The 24,920-nt window shown below is 35.1% G+C and overlaps 3 protein-coding genes and 1 long non-coding RNA gene across 9 annotated transcripts; 2 read left to right on the forward strand and 2 right to left on the reverse strand.

The window, feature by feature from the left end:
- Positions 5,342–23,551, reverse strand: LOC109821678 (V-type proton ATPase catalytic subunit A-like). The gene is made up of 12 exons (XM_020387844.1): positions 23,534–23,551; positions 20,004–20,114; positions 18,008–18,064; positions 17,810–17,921; positions 17,686–17,723; positions 17,465–17,585; positions 13,083–13,138; positions 12,935–12,991; positions 12,782–12,853; positions 6,913–7,037; positions 6,679–6,707; positions 5,342–5,988 (listed from the first exon to the last, which is right to left on the reverse strand). Exons 1-10 carry the CDS (start codon positions 23,549–23,551, stop codon positions 6,924–6,926), a joined length of 756 nt encoding a protein of 251 aa, XP_020243433.1. The 3' UTR covers positions 5,342–5,988; positions 6,679–6,707; positions 6,913–6,923.
- Positions 11,035–12,756, forward strand: LOC109822652 (RNA-binding protein 25-like). The gene is made up of 2 exons (XM_020388884.1): positions 11,035–12,060; positions 12,239–12,756. Exons 1-2 carry the CDS (start codon positions 11,842–11,844, stop codon positions 12,449–12,451), a joined length of 432 nt encoding a protein of 143 aa, XP_020244473.1. The 5' UTR covers positions 11,035–11,841; the 3' UTR covers positions 12,452–12,756.
- LOC109822653 lies at positions 13,193–13,875 on the reverse strand. The gene is made up of 3 exons (XR_002242209.1): positions 13,678–13,875; positions 13,411–13,522; positions 13,193–13,324 (listed from the first exon to the last, which is right to left on the reverse strand). It is a non-coding gene; the product is annotated as an uncharacterized LOC109822653 (long non-coding RNA).
- Positions 14,785–16,867, forward strand: LOC109822651 (basic proline-rich protein-like). Of its 6 annotated transcripts, none has more exons than XR_002242207.1 (5): positions 14,785–15,247; positions 15,504–15,574; positions 15,680–15,803; positions 15,935–16,461; positions 16,640–16,831. XR_002242207.1 is itself a non-coding variant. In XM_020388883.1 (3 exons), the coding sequence occupies exons 1-3, from the start codon at positions 14,818–14,820 to the stop codon at positions 16,850–16,852; spliced, it is 894 nt and encodes a 297-aa protein (XP_020244472.1). In that variant the 5' UTR covers positions 14,785–14,817; the 3' UTR covers positions 16,853–16,867. The 6 variants fall into 6 exon arrangements, 1 of the variants encoding a protein (XP_020244472.1); XR_002242208.1 differs by having other exon boundaries at positions 15,758–15,803; positions 16,640–16,828; XR_002242205.1 differs by having other exon boundaries at positions 15,504–15,803; positions 16,640–16,832.

A 24,920-nucleotide genomic window follows, 5' to 3' on the forward strand; every position in this document is an offset into this window, starting at 1 on the left:
CCAAATAACTCCACAGTTTATCTGCCACATTTTCCCCCCTTCTGCCTTATCACCTCCTCCTCCTTTCATTTTCTTTTCTTCCCTTGCCCTAAAATTAATATGCGACCGGTGCCGGTGACGATGATGAGTTCCCATAAGCACTATGGATCTTTCATTATTACAATCAAATCAGAGCTCAGTTGCTAACAGTGATCTTCATTTCTTTAAAAAGATATTGACGACCAATAGAGTTAACCAAATAGGTTTGTTTATTTTACTTAAGTTTTCTAAATAGTTGACTTCATTATTATAATAATGAAGTTCTTAGTTTCTTGATTTTTGTTTGAAATAACCTTATATAAATTGTTATGACATTGATTAACCTAAGTGTTAATCTTCCGCTCGAAGCCAACATGTGTCCCATGTCAGCATAGTCGCGGTCATAACCAGCTCACACCCTCTAGGGACGACTCGGGTCACTTGGGCACTCGACCCTTCTCAGGCCAAGCCGAATCGAGACCAGGTCTCACTCGACCTCAGCAATCGAGTCGACCACCCTCATTCACTCAGAGCTAAGTCGACAACTTTCAAGGCCGACTAAAAAAGTGTTACTTGCCGTTCCACTTGCGTAGCCGGATCAAAAGGTGGTTCGTCCTCGAACTCCATACCAACAATTGTCTATTCTCATCATTGCAAGTACCACAAGTCTACATGACTCATCACCCCTCGATACATCCTCAATCACCATCACATCTAATCAAGGGGTGACTAATCGCATATGCAGTAGACACCTGTAAAGCTGTTTGTCGATCTAACTATCTGTCTAGACTCAGTCAGAGTTACGCTCCTACCCTCTCAACCGGGTATATACATATGTTGGTCGCCCACTAGTAGAGGGGGATCCTCAGGCCTCCTTAGGGGCCACAGGTATATAAATATTGACCAATTAATCTCATATTCTGAACCTATTCGATTCACTGGTTCCCCACTCAAGCTCTATACTGACTTGATCGTCGGAGGAATCACCGGAGAACCCAACTCCAGCCCTCTAATGTGTATATTTTGCAGCTTGCTCATCTTAGCCAGCTGATCAATCGCCTGAGGGGATCGTACATATCGACCATAAAGCCCCATCGCTGATTCGGAATTATCTGCTAATCTCGTTGCTGAGTCTCAGGACATCATCATATATAAACCATTAAAAATATATTTTGAGCAATAAAATTCTTAACACATTCTGTTTTCTTATTATAGCTTTGTTTCATTTTCCTTAGTAGCATTGTCATCCAAACTAGATAAAGATCTAAACTTCATCCCGGTCAGTGGCGTAGCCAGGATTATTTTTTGCCCTTGGCGAAAAATAAAGGTGGTTTCAAACTATAAATTCAATTTTCTTTCAGTTGACTATCTCTCCCTTTCTCCTTCCCTAGACTCTCTCACTCTCTCCGTTCTTAGCCCTAGGTCTCGTTCTCGTTCGCTACTCTGCCCACAACCACCACTGCCACCACCTTGGGACCTGCTTACGAGACCACTCCTATCTTGTAAAAGCACAATTTCTTACCCTGGGCAGTTGCCCAGGGCAAGCCTCACCTGGCTCCGCCACTGATCCCGGTCCTTCCGGGCCTCAAAATCACCGAAAATTCACCAACATCCTCCAGAAAAATAGGCTTGGAGCTCCCCAACACTGCAGCCATCATCCTCAACTCCTTCCGGAGGCATTAACCCTGAGCTTGAATCTGACTTCGTCACCAAATTCAAAAAATTCGAGATGATGAAAGGAGAAGGATGTGATGGGAGCAGAAAGGGAAGAAAAGCTGGCAAACGAGCTGTAAACTTGTCGTAGTGGGGGCAAATAAACATCTTTTTAGTTTTGGAGGGCTTTTGAGCATTTGACTTTGTCTCAAGGATGTGGACGCTCAAAGTTCCAGATCCAAGTGGTTACAAGAAATTTCCCAATAGAAGAGGTTATTTCCACTTTGGTATTCTAAAGTTTACACCTTTTAAATTTTATTACCCCAATTTTTTTTGACACTTTGATACCCTAAAAATTATACATTTTTTTAACTTTTGATGCCCTAAAGTTTTTCTCACTCTTTTCTTATGATAAATTTCATACCTACTTCACTTTGATATCCCAAAGTTTTGTTTTTGCTACTTTGATACCCTAAACTTTAGGGTACCAAAGTCACAAATGTGAATACTTTGAGGTATCATAATTAAAAAAGGTGGAATCTATAAGGTATGAAAGTTAAAAACTGTGTGAACTTTGGGGTATCAAATTGTCAAAGAAAGTTTAGGTATCAAAGTAAAAAAAAGATGCAAAATTCTGGGGTATCAAAGTACCAAAAAAAAAAGGTTTGGAGTGTCAACATTTAAAAATGTGTAAACTTTGTAGTGCCAAATTACAAATAACCCTTCAAAAAACATTTTCTAAGGGTATTTTGGTCACTTAGGGACCAAATTGCAATGACATTACGATTTGAGGGACTAGTGAGCAATTATTGAGATTTGAGGGATTAATATGGAATTATTGAAGATTTGAGGATTAATATCTAAATTACAACCTTATAGTTTTTTCCTCCTTTCAATCCACCTATTTATATTGTAGGATTTTTATAGTTGCACAACCAAGTTTATGATCTTTGTATAGGGGAAAAAAATCAATATTTATCTTTTATAATTCACTCTATTCAGAATAATAAATGCTTTATAACTTCACTTTTGTTTAAAATTGATTTTGGCATATTGTTTAAAAAGGAATTTTATATTTGAATAGATTTTGTTTAAAGATGATGTTATTTTTGAAATTTCTAAAAATTTCTTAAGACAAAGCCAACTGTCATTTTATTTTTTAAAATTACCTTACTTTAGTTGTGATTTTGCAATAGATCCCTATAAGTGTTATGCCTGTACTCGCATAGATTAGTTTGGTTTCTTTAGTTTGTCTTTCTTTCTTGTTTTCATGAATTTATTTTTTGGTTGTGGTCTTGTTTCTAGAAATTGACTTGTCCTAAAAAATCTTCTTTGAACTATTGTTCTTTCTTTAAAAATAGATTACTTGAGCCGTAATTTTTTTTTTCTTATCCCTCTTTTATATATAATGAAAAATCGGTGGTTTATCTGAAATCACCACGCGGCATTTAGAGAAAAACCCAAAGTCACCATGTAGAAATTAATTAAAATTTATAAATAATTACTTTGCTTTCCAATTAGTTAAAAATCCTAATTGGTTTTAAGGCAATATACCTCATTTTTTAAATTTTAGGGTTTTTTCTTTTCAAGAAAATTTTACTTATTTACAAATTTCATGTAGGATGGCCCGGTGAAAAAAGTTCAAAATTTAAGGGATTCGGTGAGAACCCCAAAGTTCAAGGGGTTATATGGAATAAATAAAGTTCATGGGTTATGTGGCATTACCCCCTTATTTTTATATATAAAAGAGAAGAAAATTAAAAAAGTGATCATTAGTCTTTTAATTATTAATAATTTAAAGAATTTAAAATATAATTATTAGATTGTTTAGTTATGGATGGTTGAGATTTTATTAGTAGCTAGGTTATACCTGTGTGGCACGATTTGATTTGGTTTATTTAAAAATTAAATTATACCAAAACAATTTCTTTTAGCTACTGCTCCTTCAAATGTAGATAACTTGAGTCAAAGTTGTTTCTTATAAGGGGTGTTTAGTTAGTTCACCCAAAAAAAGTTTGAAACATATTTCACTACTTAAAACCCATTTCAGAGGTTTTAGTGTTAAAATGGATTTCATGAAAAACTAACGTGACATAGCTATTCAAGACTTCTTTTTCATAAACTAGTTGGATTGCACGTGCAATGAACGTGGTTATTTTTTTATTTTTTATTTTAAATTTTTAATTTTATTTATAATTTTTTGTTAAAAAGTTATGTAATTTAAGTAATTGATAAAAATATAGACATAATCTAAACATTATTGTATTTAACTGATTGTACTTCTGAGTTGATGTCGGACCATTCAATGGTTTTGGAGAACAATCTCCTGATTGCACTGATGCATGCATTTCTAGTATGGTCTTGTCCAATAAATTTATAGAAGCTACATTTGTTTATATTTTCTTCTTGTTTTTTTAAAGCTCAATGGCTTACATCATAGAAACTTTCACAAACATAGTAGGAAGTCTACAAAATTTTAAAAAAATTGCTTGTTAGAGGGAATATTCTTGTTTTTTTCATCAAGCAAGTTATTGTCTTATTGATCACACAGAAACTACTATTTGTTATTTTTCATTTTCCTACATGGTCATAAACAAGTTGCTTATAGCAAGCAGATTTAAACATATGTTAGAAGCAGTATTATATGATAAGGTGCTAACGTGCAGGATGTAATCTGCTCTTTGCTACTTCTTGCTGGACAACACCTAAAACCATGCATGTGAGGATTCAGGAAAGGAGATCAGATGCATATGCATGTCTACATGGCAATTTGATATTTGAGACCACAACACACTTGCAGTAGTCAAGTCTATGGACTACAAAGGGATACGCCAAATGTATTGCAAAAGTATCAGTATAACATCATATGAATAAATTGTATTGCAAGTAATATAGTAAAAGATGGAAATATGATTTTATGTTACGGAGCTCATGTGATTTTAAATTTTGTGACATGATAAAAGAAACATATATTGTTCCAACCTTGATAAAACAACTTGTTTAGATTTATTGTTGTTTTTTTCTAAAAAAATTGAATTGGGGGAGATAAATGTAATTTACCAGTAAAGAACATTTTGACATAATTTAGCATGGAATGTAAACTTTAGGAGAGAAAGCAATTTGAGGGGCAAATTTAAAATATAATGATTTGGGGACTTGACGAAAGAGCAATTTGAAGGGCAAATTTAAAAGTAAATGATTTGAGGGGTAAATTGACAAGTTCCCATGACTTAAAAGGGCAAATTTAAAAGTAAATGATTTGAGGGGTAAATTGACAAGTTCCCATGACTTAAGTGTATATATTCAAAAACCACTTTCAAAAATATACAGAAGCAATATATGTCAGATAATTTATTTTCATAATATGCTACCAAAAAAATTCAGTAGACTTCTTTATAAGTAAAACCAACGTTAAACATGCTCAATAGTTAATAGACTCAATATGAAAAAAAAAAAATTCCCACTCACTGAAAACATAAGGCTGCAATCTAGCTTCTATTATAATAGGATATAAGCTACACATTGATATAACTTACGTTTAGGTAAAACGCTTTGTGCGAGTTCAACCTCCACAATGGTCAATGGCGACATACCACAAGCACGATAAGGCAAAACACTTAATTTAGGCCTTGCAACTTCATCCAATAAATAAACTCGCGTACGATAGTCAGGAATATAAAAACCACATTTCAAATTAATGCTGCTACATATGAGTATTAAATTATATCCCCAAGTCCAATCGTATTTTCCATGAACATACATATTTAAATTTCAATGTTTAAAAAGTCAACGTTCAACGAGCAAATATTAATCGCTGAATCATCAAAGAAGCCCATAAAGAACAGCTGAAGTAATGAATACCAGTACAAGTTCTTGACCACCTCAACAAACCTGAGAAGAGATACGGCTCATGTGCCATTCTCAATAGTTGAATCTCATAGGAGCAACAGCCTCTAAAATAGAGCAAATGCTCGTCGCTAAATTAGAATTTGCAGATCCGGCTTAAAGATTTCTTGAAATTGCAATAACACCCCTCAATTTACCAGAAGGCTGAAAGCCATTGCAAAGGAGATCTAAGAGAAGGCTGATAGCAAATACGGAGTTCTGATTTGTCTTCAAGATCTTGAGACAAACTTCTTGGATTTGATTATCAATTCCTAAAAGTTCAGTCTTGCCTTGGTACAAGCCTCGAAGATATCTCCATGGGCTTTCATTCTCATGGTTTGCTAAGTTTGCTAAGATTGTATAAACTACCTCAGATTCTCGCATGGCTCGAAGGCCTCCTTGAAGTGGAGATCTTGAGATCACGAAGTACCTCTGTTACAAAATAGTAAGCGCACAAAGAATATTTGTCAGGTAAAAGCAAAAAAGGTAGAATCAAAGTCAGAAACGAAAAGAAAACAGATGCAAAGCACATAATCGAGTTTGAATATTACATGTGTGTCAATTATTGAGTTTGAATATTACATGCTTTCTTAACTTGACATATCTCGTACTATATATATATTTGAGACCAGCCTTGCTTTTGGTCATGTGTGTCAATTTTAAAACGCCCGGAACTATCCTCATAACTTAAATTTCTTCCTAACTCATCTGATGAACAAATTTGTAAAAATGCAAAAGTAAAAACAATAAGCAATGTTTTTAATAAGTTTAAAAAACATGTTCTACAGATCACGTGTTCAACTTTCAAGAATCCAAAAACTACCCCTGACCACTTAAAATCATTTTTGACGCTTATAAAAAATCCTTTTTAATTAAACTAAGGAACAAACGTAGCAAATTTTAAAAACAAATTTAGTAAAAACAGATGTTCCACGTACTTTTATGCAAAGTAGTTCATAATTTAAGAAGCAAAGTATAAATAGTTGTTATTGTAAAGATAAATATATACTAATACTTTCAGAACAAAATACTGAATCCCACTGATAGCTAAAACCTTTTAGAGTAGTTGAAAAATAACTTGCACAATTGAAAGTCGCATCATAACTATGAAAAGTAACTTACGCAGTTGAAAACTGCAGTTGCTCCAGGTCCTACATCATAAGTAAACAGTCATTTAGACAAGTAAAATAACCACAAAGGGGAGGAGAAACACTAAAATCTACAAATGGTTCCTGAAGTAGTTACACGAGAAACAAATTCAAATATAAAATTGAAAAGAGGGTGAGAAAACAAAATGAAAATAATATATAAAAGGAGAAAATAATCCAGATTTTAATTTTGTAGGCTAGTGCAAACCTATTTCTAAATCATGTCATGGTTGAGCGCAGCAATATACTTTCTCGACATTGATGAAAGGATACACTCATTGAGTGCAACATGAGGGAAACTCGAGTGACCACTTCCTTCTCTACCACCCATATCTGAGGTCACAAACATAAGAACGATGTTATTTTTATTGCATAACATGAGCTACTGTGGTATATAACAGACACATTAATGCCAACTCTTAAGAATTCATTAGAAGGAAATGCTAATATTGTAGTCGTGTATTTTCCGCTACCTTCAGCAAGACACAGATAACACGAATACAACCAAACAATTGTAATATGTATGCCTTATGAATGAATGCAAAGTAATAACTGTAAACATTTTATTATATTCATGTTTACTTGCATCCTCAGAAAACATTTTCATACCAAATATGTACATCAATCATGAGAATAGCCAAAAACAACATGCTAGCCTCAGTATATTTCTGAGAATAGTGAAATAATGCAGCTATTAGTTCAATAAACTGAGCATATAATGCAACAGTTTTATAAGGAATTTAGTAACATCAAATTTTTTATTTCTTGTTGTAACCCATAGCATGTTGGAAATGTTGAACAGTAAGGACTTTCAAGCCTCTCACTTCAACTATCTATATCCTGCCTTATAGAAGGGGGTTTGTTCTACTCCGTAAAGGCATAACCTTCATGGCAGGAAGTTAACCTTGAGTGTTTTACAAAGGTACAATTTGTCAAACAAAAAAGTAGCAACAATGAATTTCAGGCCATCAAATGCTAGAAATAAATGAAAATTCTTTGAAACTGGATTTAGCACTCCTTTAACATGAGACAAACTGCATATATTTTAAAAAATTCCGTGAATAAGATATAATTCTTCAAGCATGAATAGTTTGTAGTAAAAAGGAAAAAAATTTGTGATGCAATGGTTTTGTAACGCTATACAGGTTATCCCTCATTTTGTGAAACAGAACAAACTTATCTCACTTCTAGCAGAGCTGTCAATCAAAACAAATGGTCTTACAGTAGGTGGTTGAATAGGAAGAAGTTGTAATATCATTCAATCCGGACGATCATCTTTCGGTATGAAACCTAGTAGTATGCAATCTTCATTGATTATTCTTTTAAAAACACTGAGAACCTGGCCATGTCATAAAACAGAAACAAATAAATTTGGGCTACTAAAAGAAATAATTTACAATAACAATTTTGTAAAATAAGCTACCTTCTTTATAGAAAGCTATTGTTTCCTTTCAACAGGTTCAGGAAGTTGTGCTTGGTCATCATATATCTTGCAAATGACTCATCAACAATAGTTTGTGTGCAGTATAGATAAGTAAAAAATAGTTGACATGAAAATTTAAAGTAATAAAGTGAACTATTCTCTGAATATGTATTTATATTCACATTATGAGAAAATGTTAAATTATTAAATCTAGACGTAAAAGTGTATTACAAAAGTGCACATCATTTCACACAATGTTTTAAAAAGATGACACGAAACAAAGGAGGCTTATTAGAAATTTACTAAAATACTATTAATGAGGAATATATTTCTTGTCCACGTTATGTGTGCATGTACTAAATTTGTAGAAAAAACAATAACTAACCCATTTCCATTTGAAAATACAAAAAAAAAAATGACAGAATTTGTAGAAAAAAAAATTAATGGGAACACATAATGGCTCAGTATAGATAGGAAGCTACTTCACAACAGTAGATATAATGGCTCAATATAATTGAAGAAATGGGAGCACATGATGGTTTAGAATCAAATTCAACAGAAAGAAGTTAAGTCACGAAAACATATTCTCTTATAAGATAGACAAGGAACTACCTGGTGCATTTCATAGCCGACAAGGAATTAAACAAGAACTTAATAAAGTTCTACTTCTTGTTCATAGAAAAACATTCAGCAGGCATGTTCATAGAAGTAGGAAAGACGTTTGTTTACCATGAAAACAAATCAATAACCAAATTAACGAGTTAATAAATTTCTGACTTAATAAGTTTCTGCTCAAGAAAGTTCTCAGCAAGCCACCATTTCTACTTCACTACATTTTTGTGTGTAAACCACCTTATCTACTTCACTACATTTTTGTGTGTGCGCGTGAGTAGAATTCATTTAAAGAAGCTGGGTAGGAACTCTGACGAAGTGCACTCCAAAGAAAAGAGTGTATAAGTATTAAATATTAAGGAAATTTTGAGAAACACTCCCACAAATATTTTTAATTTTGAAATGCTTATATTTAAATATAAACATCAGCAGATCTTATATATTGAAATAACCATCCATTTTGGGCATATAAATATAATTTAGTGAACCTTCCAAGAGGATGTTTCTGATGTGTGTATTAAATATATTATTAAAATGGGAGAAATATTTTGCAGCCACAAAAAAACGTTTATTGTGTTCTTAACAGATGCAGGGGTTAAATTCTTCTTGCATTCAAACAGCTGAGAACTGTGCTTCAGGTTTTTCTTCTTAAGGTGCGCTAACTTGAAGGACAAACTCATTATGACAATTAGACAATTTCTATCCCTGTAAATGTTTTGCAAGTTCTCCCTTCATTCTTCCGTCTCTTTACGTTTTTATTGTTAAAAAGTTTGTCCCCAAAATCTGCTGCTGCTTCATGCCATGCCGGTTCAAGCATAACTTAGAGGTTTTTTAATGCAACTATTATCTGCTTTACATGATATCTACATAGTAGACATTGCAAGTTCACGTATCATTAAGTTTACTAAATTGTGAATTCATCTCTAGATGTGTTTGGAGCATTCATTGTTCATATAGGATTCATAGATATGAACCTGTGTATATTTATGTTTTGCCCATAATATCTACTTTTTTTGCTCCTATTTATCTAAATGCTATCTCCTTGTGTACACAGTGGCTGTTATTTGCTCTATGAGCTGAGAAAAGCAAGTCCTAAATTGTTGACTCATGCTTAGTGAATATGGGTGATGAAGGTTGTGAGGATAGAGAAGAGGAGCATGGTGAGACCTTATGTTGCGCCTGTGGAGATAACTACGCATCTGATGAGTTTTGGATTTGCTGTGATATCTGTGAGAAGTGGTTTCATGGCAAATGTGTGAAGATCACCCCGGCTCGTGCTGAGCATATTAGGCAGTACAAGTGCCATTCTTGCACCGGCACCAGCAGCAACAAGCGATTTTGTGGATCCTGAGAATACATTAGGGCTGTGGACAGGTTTGTGCTTCTAATGACTCTAACTTGTAACAATGCTCAGTTAGCTGTTCTTAATAGTTGGTCAGTCACAATCTGTATTTTTACGTTGTAGTTAATGTAGCATTTAGTAATGTATCAATGGTTAGCAAAACACCTAAGGTCTATTTTTCCTGCTGCTTTACGCTAGTTCCCTCAGAATCATCTTTATCTATTCATTATCAAGAGGTTCATATTATTATCTGTTTTATATCTGTTTTTTGGGTGCTAATCTGTTGGTGGCTTTACCATAGGTTCATGTTCTATTAGTGATTCTGAAGCAAACTTTTCAGAAATGTGGTGATTGATGCATGTGATGTTTGTTTATTAACATTTTATAGGTTGGTTAAAGTTGTAGCTAAGAATAACAGTAGTATAAAAATACAATACATGGGTTCAGCTAACTATGGATTGCATGTATATGGAGTTCTTACAGGAGAAGATGGATTGTGCACCAAAGTGAACTCATCCCTATTGAATAACATGTAACTATCATTTACCATTCAAATAAGCATCCATTTTGTGCATATAAATACAATTTGCTATACCAAAGTGAACTCATCCCTATTGAATAACATGTAACTACCATTTACCATTCAAATATTCATGTTACATGCAGATAGTGGTTTGTCTGTGCTGAATTACAATAGCATAAAGATGCAGAACAGGATTAGTATTTTTTACATGGGTACAATCATGGGCTTGGTCTAATGGTCAATACTAATGCTGCTAGATTACGAGAAGTATAGTCTTGGAGTTCAGCTAACTGCAGATTGTGAGTATCCGCGGAGTTCTTGTAGGACATGGGTTGTCCATAAGACTGTAATGAATCTATCCCTATTATATCACAAATAACTACCTTTTTACCATGCACTCCCTTGATCATTTCTCACTCAGATAACCTTTTTTCACTTCTATTTCCATCAAATTGCCTCAAGTTCATACTTGTTAACAAATCACAGATGTTCCTCTAGAAAATGAAGTTTCTTCAACTCATACCACAAAAAGAATCATCAAATCTCCACACCATCCAATATGACTACTCTTGTATGTGTAGTTATTTTGCCATTGTCATCAAAAAAGTTCCAACTAAAAGCTTCAGCCCAAAGTCAGGGTTAGAATACGATGGTCTTAATTCAATACTCGTTAAACTTCTAGGACAGTAAACCTAAATTTTGTTGTACAATTAATCATATATAGACCACCAGTTTAACATCATATAGAAATCTAATGACCAAAGTATCATACTTAGAAAGGCAATTAGAAGATTCGAGAGGGCGAATCCTATGAGCAAGAAGATGCACGAACACGTAGAAAAGCTAGGAAACTTGCAATCTTTTTTCTTATTAAAGGATCTGTAATAGTTTTGATTTTAATATATTTTAATGTTACAGGCAGTGTCAGCTTATATACTACTTCCTTCAGTTGATATACTTATACTTGAAAGTGTTTAGAAACATGTTTTACATATAAGACATTGGATCAGTTTCTTTGATCCAATGTACTTTATTATTAATGCTTAAGATACTATGTTGAGATGTGGTTACTTGATTTGATGTTGGATTAATGGGTGTATTGTTGAATATCACCCAGTTTCTGATTTGTTTGGTCTGACTAACCAGTTATTAGGCTTGTGAATATGTTCTGACAAACGCGCATAGTTATTTGCTTTTTTTTACAGGAATTCCTCGTTATCCTGGACCATACCCACCTATGATTCGCCCTGGCTTTCCTCCTCGTCCGCTGCCTCCAATGGGTGTGATTCCGCAAATTCTTCGACCTCCTATTCCTGGAATTCGTGGTCCTCATGTGGTTTCTCCAGTTGTCAGGCCCGTTGTTCCTGCTGTTGCAACTGAGAAACCACAAACAACAGTGTATGTTAGCAAGATAGCTCCAACTGTTGATAATGATTTTCTCCTCTCTCTTCTTCGAGTAAGTTCCACTGAACAAACTTTAGTAAATCTGTAAGACTGTAACTTTTATGGTATTAGATGTTTGTAACAAAAGGCGACTATGATTCATGTTTTATTTGTTGATATTGTCTCTCTTTATCTTTTTTATGTGCTTAAATCTGGAAATTTTCGTACTCCTAATTTGTCTTCTCTTGAAGCTTTGTGGACCAGTGAAGAGTTGGAAACGTGCTCAAAATCCCTCTGATGGCTCTCCTACAAGTTTTGGCTTTTGTGAATTTGAAGCTGCTGAAGGAATTCTTCGAGCTCTACGTCTGCTAACTAAGTTGAACATTGATGGACAAGAGCTGGGGGTAAGTTGGTTTCTCTGTCTCTTTAGATATAATTTTTGGCATGCTATGGAAATCTCATAGCTTGATCATAACATATCAAGATTAAAGCAAAAGTTAATATTACATGGATATGCACTGTTGCAGTCAAGTAGCCTAAAGTGTCCAGAATAAGAACATTTGGGGAACCTGTATTGCACACACTTACTCTTAAGCACACTAAAGAATATCAAATATGTAATATCCACATGTAACAAGTAATGCACGCTACGCACTGAACAAACTTTTTAGTGTATTTTACAGAACAAGACCCTGAAACTAAAACATCTGTCAAAGTAATGTAACGCCTAAGTGACAATATTGTCAACAAAGAATAGAAAGGGGGGAAAAAGAAGTTTAACCACTGTTAATTACCTGCCCAGTCAATAGAGGTGTGTCGGCAGCAAGTTTTGTCGCAACCGGTCGAGGAGTACGAACATGCCAAGTCTGCAGAAAAAAGACATTATGTTATATCAAATTGTTTAAGAGAAGCCATGTCATAAAACAACAAGCAAGCATTTCGCTGACCTGAAGCATAGTGAAGTTCTTATTGATGCCTTGAAACTCCAACTCTAGCACTGTGTCCTGCAAACATCACACAATAAATTGCAAGACTAAAACTCAATAGTACAAAAGTTCAAGCAGACAAAATTCTAGAGTTGATCTCATTACTAACCTGGAGACTATACTGACCAGCTGGGGCAATATGACTTATTTTTCCCATTGAACCAGGAGGTAAAGCAACATGGTGCTGCATCAAAGTGTTCTCAAAGACAGTCTGACGGAAAAAAAAAACAGAGTTTACTTCTAAGTGTTAGATCATTGAACAAAAATGAGTACAAACAGGATAATATGTGAACACAAGACCAGAAATACTGACAGCATATAAATCTCCACCAGTGAGGAGATCTCCAACAGCTGAAACAACCAAATATAAAGGATCAAATCTTTGAACTAAAGAGCAATTAAATATCACACAATGCACAGAAATCAAATCAAATTACCTAACTTCTTCGGCTCGAACTCCCACAGTGCATCCTTGTCAAGAGCAGGGACCGAAACTCCACGAGGAATGTAGACATCTCCAGATCTAATAGCAATAGTTTTCAGGGGTCTCTGCATCAAATAAGAAAATGGATCATTAAGGAAGATACATAATAATCACAAATCAGAAGAAATTTTAAGACTTAAACTCTATATACCTGAATTCCATCGGAAGATACATAATAATCACAAATCAGAAGAAATTTTAAGACTTAAACTCTATATACCTGAATTCCATCAAAAACATTTCCAAGAATTCCAGGTCCCAATTCCACTGATAGGGGCTACAAGAACAGAACCGAGCAATGTAACATAAATCTAGCATAAAATAAAATTCAAACCAAAGGCATTACAGTATGGGTCTTTTTTATTTTAACCCAATTCTATAACAGTGAAGTATTTTTTAACCAGGCCACGACCAAAATCATTCATGCATCCAAGACACCCATAAAGATCGTATTTATAGCATAAGAATAAGATCCTTTTTTATAGTACTTAAACTAATATTATAGCAGCTTAATGAGTATTACAGCAGGTTAGATCCAATTATAGAATTTTACCATATAGCAGATTAAAACATAATTTGGGTTTAAAAATAAATGAGATTGTTTTGGGTATCGAATAATTTGGAAGTGTGAGTATAAAAACAAATCCGGGTAAAAAAATGGGTTTCAAATTTTAAAAAAAAAAACTTCATTTAAAAATTCTAACAAGCAAATCTCTCATCTATAACTGTAAATGAAATCATTACTTTTGCAATGAGATAATGTTCTTCAGACGTCTAGCAAATATTTGCACTTGGATAGCCGTCTAAACAAGCGCGTGTACTCAGGAGTTCATGTTAACCTAAAACCCAATCCTTTTATGCTAACCTAAAATTCTGCATGACTTCTGAACAGGCGTCTAACAACCAAGCTGCACTGAAATAGATGAGGAGGTTTTATCAATATTTAATCTTATAAAAACATTCTGTTTCTCTACTGAAGGCATAAACAATATATAGGGTCTAACCGAGTACATGATGTGCACATGTATATGATTTAATATTGGCATATTGATAATCAGAATTTAATCTTCGCTATGTATGTGGCTGGATGCCTGATTGTCTGGAAAGTACTTGGTCCTTGAACTAAAAACTTAACATTGTGGTGTATTAATTATCTAACATAAACCTTGAAAGGCCCGCATCATGCAAACATGTCATCACTTTAGAGCATTAGTACGTTGCATTTTGTTATATGTGTCTGCAACTTTTTTTTTGGTATGACTTCTTACTCACAGTAGATTAGGATTTTCAGTGAAGTTTACAGAACAAAATCCTAAACCTAAGCCCATTTGTCGCTCCCGAGCTCGTCATTCAAGCTCTAATGGCGGTCGCTTCCCCCTCCTCCCCCAAAACCCTAGATCCCAAATCCGATAAACCCGACGCCTCATCTGAAAAGCCCAATCCTGATCCCTCTTCTCAATCCGGAAACCCTAATCCCGATCCGAACCCAAACCAAAACGCAAACCCTAACGCTAACCCTAATATCGTCGCCCCTCCTCCTCCTTCCTTTGCCCCATCATTCCGTCCCCTCGGAGCTCCGCCGATGCCGCAGTACTCCGCAGTTCCAAACCCTAACCCTAGCATCCAGCCGCCTGGGGTTTCCGCGCCAGTGACCTACATGATTCCAGGCGTTGCATCTGGGGCCGGATCGGTTACAGTTTCGGCCCCTCCGATGAGGTATCCGCCTCCTGGAGCTCCTCCAATGGCGTACGGCCAAGTCCCCAATGGATACATGACCGGTCATCCGCCCGGTGGGTCCCTTTCTTTCTTAAAGCTTTGATTTTCTATTGTATTTTTTGGTTTAGTCGTAGCGATTCATTCTTTTGCGATGTTTTATCGAATTATCAATCATTTGGACAAGATGTTATAAGGTTATATATGAACCTATGTTGGTCTTTTTTGGTTGGAATTTGCGGGTGGGCACAAATGGGGGAGAGATAAAAAGGTGGAAAAAGAAAAAAGAAATAGATAAGGGATTCATAGATGACGGAATATTTTCTCGTACAGCATGTTCATGATGAGAAAAAGGTGGGGCAGGCTTCCTCTTGCAAATATTGACAGATCACTTCCACAGTGTGGTATGCTTAAATTCTCTTGGTACTGCCTTTTTAGCATATTTTCTTCTGTTTAGTCAAATCTTTTTGTAAAAAGGGGGAAACTTTGTTAATTTATCATGGCAACAGATGTATAGTAAGAGTTTTCCATATGAAAGATTAAAGTTTATCCAACCTACTGGACTTTATAGAGAATTTCCTTGACAGTGGATCATGTGTAGCATCTAAGTGCTGCTTGCAATAATGTCCTAAGGTACATTGTTTGCTTTTGAATACTTTTTTTTTGTTTGCTCATATTCATTTTATCGTATAAGTATCTGTTACTATGTGTTTTGAAGAAGCTTTTAGACATAATTTATCTTTAAAGTTGTTATTGTAAAATAGTCCACTCTCCACTGCCATGGTGTGAGCTCAGCAAGACTAATGTACCCTTTAGTATCTGGGGTTACTCAAGATTATGTTCAAGAACTTTAATAAGGTAAGCCCACCTGTGCAGCACATATCTTTATGATTTTATTGTATGGTAACATCGTTCCGCATTTTTGTTATATTTTCTCTTTACATTTGTAAATTGATGTATACTTTGAAGTGACTAACCAGTTATTAGGTTTGTGAATATGTTCTGACAAGCGCGCATAGTTATTTGCTCTGCTTTTGCAGGAATTCCTCGTTATCCTGGACCATACCCACCTATGATTCGCCCTGGCTTTCCTCCTCGTCCGCTGCCTCCAATGGGTGTGATTCCACAAATTCTTCGACCTCCTATTCCTGGAATTCGTGGTCCTCCTGTGGTTTCTCCAGTTGTCAGGCCTGTTGTTCCTGCTGTTGCAACTGAGAAACCACAAACAACAGTGTATGTTAGCAAGATAGCTCCAACTGTTGATAATGATTTTCTCCTCTCTCTTCTTCGAGTAAGTTCCACTGAACAAACTTTAGTAAATCTGTAAGACTGTAACCTTTATGCTATTAGATGTTTGTAACAAAAGGCGACTATGATTCATGTTTTATTTGTTGATATTGTCTCTCTTTATCTTTTTTATGTGCTTAAATCTGGAAATTTTCGTACTCCTAATTTGTCTTCTCTTGAAGCTTTGTGGACCAGTGAAGAGTTGGAAACGTGCTCAAAATCCCTCTGATGGCTCTCCTACAAGTTTTGGCTTTTGTGAATTTGAAGCTGCTGAAGGAATTCTTCGAGCTCTACGTCTGCTAACTAAGTTGAACATTGATGGACAAGAGCTGGGGGTAAGTTGGTTTCTCTGTCTCTTTAGATATAATTTTTGGCATGCTATGGAAATCTCATAGCTTGATCATAACAGATCAAGATTAAAGCAAAAGTTAATATTACATGGATATGCACTGTTGCAGTCAAGTAGCCTAAAGTGTCCAGAATAAGAACATTTGGGGAACCTGTATTGCACACACTTACTCTTAAGCACACTAAAGAATATCAAATATGTAATATCCACATGTAACAAGTAATGCACGCTACGCACTGAACAAACTTTTTAGTGTATTTTACAGAACAAGACCCTGAAACTAAAACATCTGTCAAAGTAATGTAACGCCTAAGTGACAATATTGTCAACAAAGAATAGAAAGGGGGGAAAAAGAAGTTTAACCACTGTTAATTACCTGCCCAGTCAATAGAGGTGTGTCGGCAGCAAGTTTTGTCGCAACCGGTCGAGGAGTACGAACATGCCAAGTCTGCAGAAAAAAGACATTATGTTATATCAAATTGTTTAAGAGAAGCCATGTCATAAAACAACAAGCAAGCATTTCGCTGACCTGAAGCATAGTGAAGTTCTTATTGATGCCTTGAAACTCCAACTCTAGCACTGTGTCCTGCAAACATCACACAATAAATTGCAAGACTAAAACTCAATAGTACAAAAGTTCAAGCAGACAAAATTCTAGAGTTGATCTCATTACTAACCTGGAGACTATACTGACCAGCTGGGGCAATATGACTTATTTTTCCCATTGAACCAGGAGGTAAAGCAACATGGTGCTGCATCAAAGTGTTCTCAAAGACAGTCTGACGGAAAAAAAACAGAGTTTACTTCTAAGTGTTAGATCATTGAACAAAAATGAGTACAAACAGGATAATATGTGAACACAAGACCAGAAATACTGACAGCATATAAATCTCCACCAGTGAGGAGATCTCCAACAGCTGAAACAACCAAATATAAAGGATCAAATCTTTGAACTAAAGAGCAATTAAATATCACACAATGCACAGAAATCAAATCAAATTACCTAACTTCTTCGGCTCGAACTCCCACAGTGCATCCTTGTCAAGAGCAGGGACCGAAACTCCACGAGGAATGTAGACATCTCCAGATCTAATAGCAATAGTTTTCAGGGGTCTCTGCATCAAATAAGAAAATGGATCATTAAGGAAGATACATAATAATCACAAATCAGAAGAAATTTTAAGACTTAAACTCTATATACCTGAATTCCATCAAAAACATTTCCAAGAATTCCAGGTCCCAATTCCACTGATAGGGGCTACAAGAACAGAACCGAGCAATGTAACATAAATCTAGCATAAAATAAAATTCAAACCAAAGGCATTACAGTATGGGTCTTTTTTATTTTAACCCAATTCTATAACAGTGAAGTATTTTTTAACCAGGCCACGACCAAAATCATTCATGCATCCAAGACACCCATAAAGATCGTATTTATAGCATAAGAATAAGATCCTTTTTTATAGTACTTAAACTAATATTATAGCAGCTTAATGAGTATTACAGCAGGTTAGATCCAATTATAGAATTTTACCATATAGCAGATTAAAACATAATTTGGGTTTAAAAATAAATGAGATTGTTTTGGGTATCGAATAATTTGGAATTGTGAGTATAAAAACAAATCCGGGTAAAAAAAATGGGTTTCAAATTTAAAAAAAAAACTTCATTTAAAAATCCTAACAAGCAAATCTCTCATCTATAACTGTAAATGAAATCAGATAATGTTCTTCAGACGTCTAGCAAAGTTTTATTATGGTGAATAGCATTGGAAGTTTAGGTGTTAATAACTCCAGGGACCGTTTCAGCAATGTTTTCATGGATACAGTTACACTTCATGGTACTCAAAATGGAGTCAGAATCAAAACCTGGCAGGTAACTTAAACGAGTTGAGGGACTACTGAAATAGATGAGGAGGTTTTATCCGCAATTTAAACCTGGCAGGTAACTTAAACGAGTTGAGGGACTACTGAAATAGATGAGGAGGTTTTATCCGCAATTTAATCTTATAAAAACATTTTGTTTCTCTACTGAAGGCATAAACAATATATAGGGTATAACCGAGTACATGATGTGCACATGTATATGATTTAATATTGGCATATTGATAATCAGAATTTAATCTTCGCTATGTATGTGGCTGGATGCCTGATTGTCTGGAAAGTACTTGGTCCTTGAACTAAAAACTTAACATTGTGGTGTATTAATTATCTAACATAAACCTTGAAAGGCCCGCATCATGCAAACATGTCATCACTTTAGAGCATTAGTACGTTGCATTTTGTTATATGTGTCTGCAAATTTTTTTTGGTATGACTTCTTACTCACAGTAGATTAGGATTTTCAGTGAAGTTTACAGAACAAAATCCTAAACCTAAAACATCTGTCAAAGAGGACATACAACTCATTATTCACCAGAAATTAGAGAAAAACTGATATAGTTAGAAAAAAATCTAGCCCTCCCTAACTCAATAAAGTTTCCCCTCTTGTGTCTGAAAATACTATCTAATCAAGTCCTCCACCCCTAATTTCCTCAATTTAGCTAAAAAAAATAATTCATCAAAATTAACTAAAGGACAGAAACCATAATTTAACAAAATATAAAAATTTAATTTTTACCTGATGAAACTGACAAAGGAGCAATATGAAGACTTGAAGCAAGGCCTAATTCAGAAAATTTAATTTTTACCTGATGAAACTGACAAAGGAGCAATATGAAGACTTGAAGCAAGGCCTAATTCAGACAATCCTTGATCTATTGTTGAATTAGAACAAATATTGACAATTGATATGCACATGTCCACTTTACATATGATCACTAATTAAAAATTAAAAACTGGTTACAGGCAATTAAAATTGATTTAGCACCCTTTTAACATGAGACAATCTGGATCTATTGTAAATTAAAGAATGTAAATCAAAACATGAGCGTATTGTAACAATAACTTCACTAAAATTTGAATGAAAAGCAGGTATATAACAAGAAATACCTAATTTAGGAAAGAAATCACAACAGATACAGCTACTGCTGGAATATTTAAACCCTTGTCGATTGAAACTGTAGGAAAACGAAAATTAGGTCAAAATTATAACAAAATTAAAGGTCTGAAGAACTGAAAAGGGATAGAGTGAATTGAGCAAAACTAAAGCTTAGAGTTAGGGTTTTGGATAGAGGAGTGAAGATGAAGAAAAAATACCTTCCTGAATGCCCAATATCTGAAAATTTTGGGGATGAATTCGGAATTTCTGAACAAATACTGAGCTTTGAGAATCTCTGTAACGCTTCGGCTTTGGCTGAGAAGGGTAAGCTATGAATAATAATCATCTTTGCAAACGCTTCGGCTTCGTCGGAGAAGGTAAAACGATGAACTCTTCGGCTACGGCGGAGAGGAATTCGTAACCGATGTGTGAAATTCCCGATGTTAATGACGAATTTTCTGTAACGGTGGGAGAAATTAGGTATATCTAATTTGGTTGAAGGTTAATTTGGGAATGGGAAAGTTTTTCAGGAACTGACTCTTTTAAAGGGTATATATAGATATAGATATAGATATAGATAGATTATCAAACCAATCAAACATAATAAATGTAAACATTATCTATCCTAAGATTTCTAAAGGTGATGTGGTAAGCATATGGAAAACAATTTGATCTTTTTACAATTGGAACTAAATAACTCCTAAAGGAAATACAAAATAAGAGCGTAGATATTTTTTAAATTAAAATTTTGAAATTTAAATTAGGCTTAATCAACAATCCCTCCTTTATAACATCCCTTTTTTAATAGTATTTCAAAATTAAAACAAAAGAAAACACTACCTCACTTAATAAATTTGTAAATAGTTTTTATTTCAAAATTTTAAATTCAAACTAGGAAGGGACATGTAGTATTTTTTTTTGAAATGTAAGACTAATAACAAATCACAAATATATTTTTATATATAAAAGAGCATTTAAACTATTTTGTTTTCAATCTCTACGCGTTTATGTAGTTCAATTTATTTTTCCGCTCATAGAGTAGTAGATTCAAAATTTCTTTTCTTATGATGTCTCACTAGATTTTTCAAAGATCTTTTTGTAATTTTAGTTTCTTTTAAAGTTTTTTTGGTAATATTTTTATTTTAAGTGATATATTTGTTATTTTTAGAGTCTAGAGGGGGTAGTCTTAATTTTTTGGTGGTTAGTAAATTTTAGATTCTTTCATGGGGGTTCGCTGTAATTTTTAGAATCTAAAAAGGTTTTTTATAAATTTTAGATTTTTAGGAGGTATTTTGTAATTTTATACTTTTAGAGGGCTATTTATAATTTTTTCTAGTTTTTAGAAGTTTTTAAATAATTTATGAGTTAATATGTAAATAGGAATAATTTGGAAGGTATATATGGGCCCCGAGGGATAATATTATGTGCAATGTCTTACGAGGATAAGTGGGGAAAATTTTTTTGGTCATTTTCTAAAATTTTGAAACTTATTGGGAATTTAAAATATTTGCGAGCTTAACGCCAAACGACTAAAATTAGAAATTTAGTAAAATTTATCTTTTGAAAGAATGAAGGAGATTCATAGGACATTTTTAACAATGGCTAATAGCAAGCCATTAATCCTTTTTTATATATAAAAGAAGAAGAGAGTTAAAATTTTAATTATTATTAATTATAGATAATTAAAGAAAATAAAAAAATATAGTCATTAGATTTTTAATTACTAATTTTTTATAATTAGAAATTTCTAATTATTTTATTTTTAATCAATAAAAAATAATTAAAATTGAAAATATAAGTATTAGATTTTTTTAGTTGCTAAAAATTTAGATATAATTAGAAATTTCTAATTATAGATATATTTAATTTGATAAGAATTCTAATTATTATGGATTTAATTTGATAAGAATTCTAATTAAGGATATAAAATAAGCCTATCGTATAAGAATTATAATTTAATACTAAATTAACATATGACACATGGCGCTATCTTTTGTGCTTAGTTGTCACTTTTTTGTGCCTTTAGGAGTTCCGCTAATTTCTCATTATATAAAAAGGAGGGATATGCTGAGTTGTTTATCCATAAAGAATTTTAAAATGATAAAATGAACATAAAATGAACATAAAAAGATTGTTACTTTTAATCATAATAGATTATATTTTTTGATATTTTTAACTGTAAATAGTTAAATGATTTAATGTGACATACTATTGGGTTTTTTCAAGCAACCACCTTTAACTTAGTCTGATTTCACATTACCACCCTTAAATATCCGAGTTTTAGAAAACTACCCTTATCTACAATTAATTCTACAGACCGCGATACCTGCGCGGTCGACCGTCACGATCGACCGTCGAAGCGGTTTTGGGTTGGGTTTGGTTTCCAGACCCGTTTCGTATGGGATTTCTATAAATACCCAAAACTCGTTTTAGGGCTGGAGGCAAGAGGGTTTTAGCAGCCATTGAGAGGGGTTTTGTGGGCTTCTATTGTTGGAGCATTTGGGAGAGATCAAGAGTGATTTGTTGTGCGTTTTGGTGAGATTTGTAACCCTAGTTGTATCCCCTTGATTTCTAATAATGAAACCCCCCTTCCTTACCCCATGGACGTAGGCATTCACCGAACCACGTTAAAACTGGTGTATCTTATTTGTGACATTGATTTGGTGTGTTTGCTCTTCTCTCTCGGCTATTTGGTATTGGATCTCGGCATCGGGGTTTTCCCAACAAGTGGTATCAGAGCTCCGGGTAGCGCTTGGGCTTTTTTGGAGGAGTAAATCAGTTGGGAAGTTCATCTAGAGCTTCGGTTGGTGTTAAAGGTAGGATCTTTATGGTAAAGTTTCTATCTTTTCAAATTGGATCTATTTCTTGTTTGTTCCTCAATTGTTATTGTGTGCTTTGAGATATATGGCCGGGAAAGATAAAGCTGGGGAGGGTTCTTCTAGTGTGAAGACCGTCCAAAGTTTGAGTATCCATTCTATAAAGATAGATGTGGAGAAGTTCGATAGCACAAATAATTTTAAACTTTGGAGATGCGAAGTCTTGGATGCGCTAAATGCATAAAATTTAGAAGAAACGTTAGAGTTGGACGGGAAACCGGACGACATTGATGAGAAGGTTTGGAAGAAAATGAATAGAACGGCGTGTTGTATGATTAGGTCTTGTCTCACTCAAGATCTAAAATATGATGTGATGAATGAGACTTCGACTAAGAAGATTTGGAAAGTCCTATAGGGCAAGTATTTGACGAAGAGTGTTGAAAATCATTTGCATTTGAAGAGGAGGCTTTACCGCTTTCAATTGAAGAAGGAGACATCCATTAGTGATCACATGAACCACTACAAAAGCTTCTTGTAGATTTGGCGAATGTAGATATCATGGTTGAAGATGAGGACAAGGCGTTGCTATTGTTGAGTTCCTTGCTCGACGAGGAATATGAAACATTCGTCATTACTCTTATTAATGGGAAGGCATCTCTTTCGTATAGTAAGGTCACTGCGGCACTTGTGAATTATCAATTTCGTAAGAAGGACAAGGAGATTTCCATTGAGCCGGTAGTGGGGGCATTGGTCGCAAGAGCTAAGAGTCCAAACCGTGGTAGAATGTCGTAGTCTAGAGGGGCACATCCTGCAGTAGGTAGGAATCAGTGTGCCTTTTATAGAGATGATGGACATTGAAAAGTCGAATGCCTAAAATTACAAACCGGGAAGAATAAGGGGAAAGCTATTCAAGCTTCAGAGTTGAATGTTACCAGGGCTAGTGACGACATTTTAGATTCGGATTCTTCGGGCTATTCGTGCCCAGCTCTTCCGTCAGTTGGTGTTGCCGACTCTACCGAGTGGATGTTGGATTTGGGTACTACTTACCACATATGCCCTAGGAGGGATTGGTTCTCCAGCTTTTAGGAGTTGAAAAGAGGGGATGTTGTGCTCATGGGCAATGATCACAAATGCCCTATTGGTGGTATCGGTACTGTTCGGATTCGGATGAGTGACGGGATGATTCGTGAGTTGGTTGAAGTGAGGTTCATTCCTCAATTGAAGAAGAACATCATTTCACTTGGGGCATTAGAGGCAGTAGGCTATAGGGTGACCTTGACGGATGCACGTTTGAAAGTCACATTGGGGTCCATGATTATGATGAAGGGCATCAGAAGGAGCAATTTGTATTATCTGTTTGGGAGCATGGTGATTGATAGAGAGCTGACGACTTCTTTGGCTAGACTGTGACGTTGTTTATTGTTGGGATATATGATTGGTTATGTCGTACATAGGTTATTAAGGAGTGCTTTGACCTATAGATTGAAGTCTTTTGAGCACATTAGGATGACCTCGAGAAGACCGAGATGGAGTTTGACACTTCTATCCATCGATCGAGAGGTTTTATAGGAAGTGTTCAGTCAGGCATTTGGGGCCTTCCAAGGAGGCATCATTGGGAGGTAATCGGTATTTTGTTTCCTATGTTGAGGATTATACTAGACATTTATGGGTTACAACCAAGTCCCATTGGTATGAAGCCCTAGTAGTCTGCAACAGTTGGAGGAGGTGTACTGACAGAAAGATTACCGATCGTACTAGTTCTAGTAGGGGTTCTTTCTTGCATTTGTACCGAGCTCATGGTAGTTGGAGACACTTTGTAGGAGAGGAGACAATGGGGCGACGAGTTGAGATGGCGGATTCGGTGAGCTGCTCCTTTCTGGAGGAGGATCGGCGTTGGTTGTCGAGCAGTGCATTTTGCATTCAGGTTTCGACATGTTTGGGCTATCTTATGAGGTTGCCGACTGCTACATTGAGAGTCATTAGATCTGGTGGAGCTGTTTTAGATTTTGGTTGGCGTCAGATATGTGGTTACCTAGCACTTGGTCACATCGTGGATGTGAGATTGGATCCGATTATGCATTTGGGATTCAGAGGCTCGTTTGGCTATCAGTTGGGAGCTTTTGAGTTTGTTCTGAGCAGATATGTCACATTGGACTCTCGACAGGTAGAGATTGTGGATCAGATCAGTGGGATATCGCAACGGGTGGAGGGTGATGCTACTCCATGTTGGGTGGAGCTTACTCCACATACTCCAGATCATACTGTATTATTTGGGATTCCAGCTGGTGTGACACAGTTTGGGGATCATATTGTTCAGGA

Source organism: Asparagus officinalis, chromosome 8 (genome assembly GCF_001876935.1).
Source record: "Asparagus officinalis chromosome 8, Aspof.V1, whole genome shotgun sequence".
Classification (NCBI taxonomy): domain Eukaryota; kingdom Viridiplantae; phylum Streptophyta; class Magnoliopsida; order Asparagales; family Asparagaceae; genus Asparagus; species Asparagus officinalis.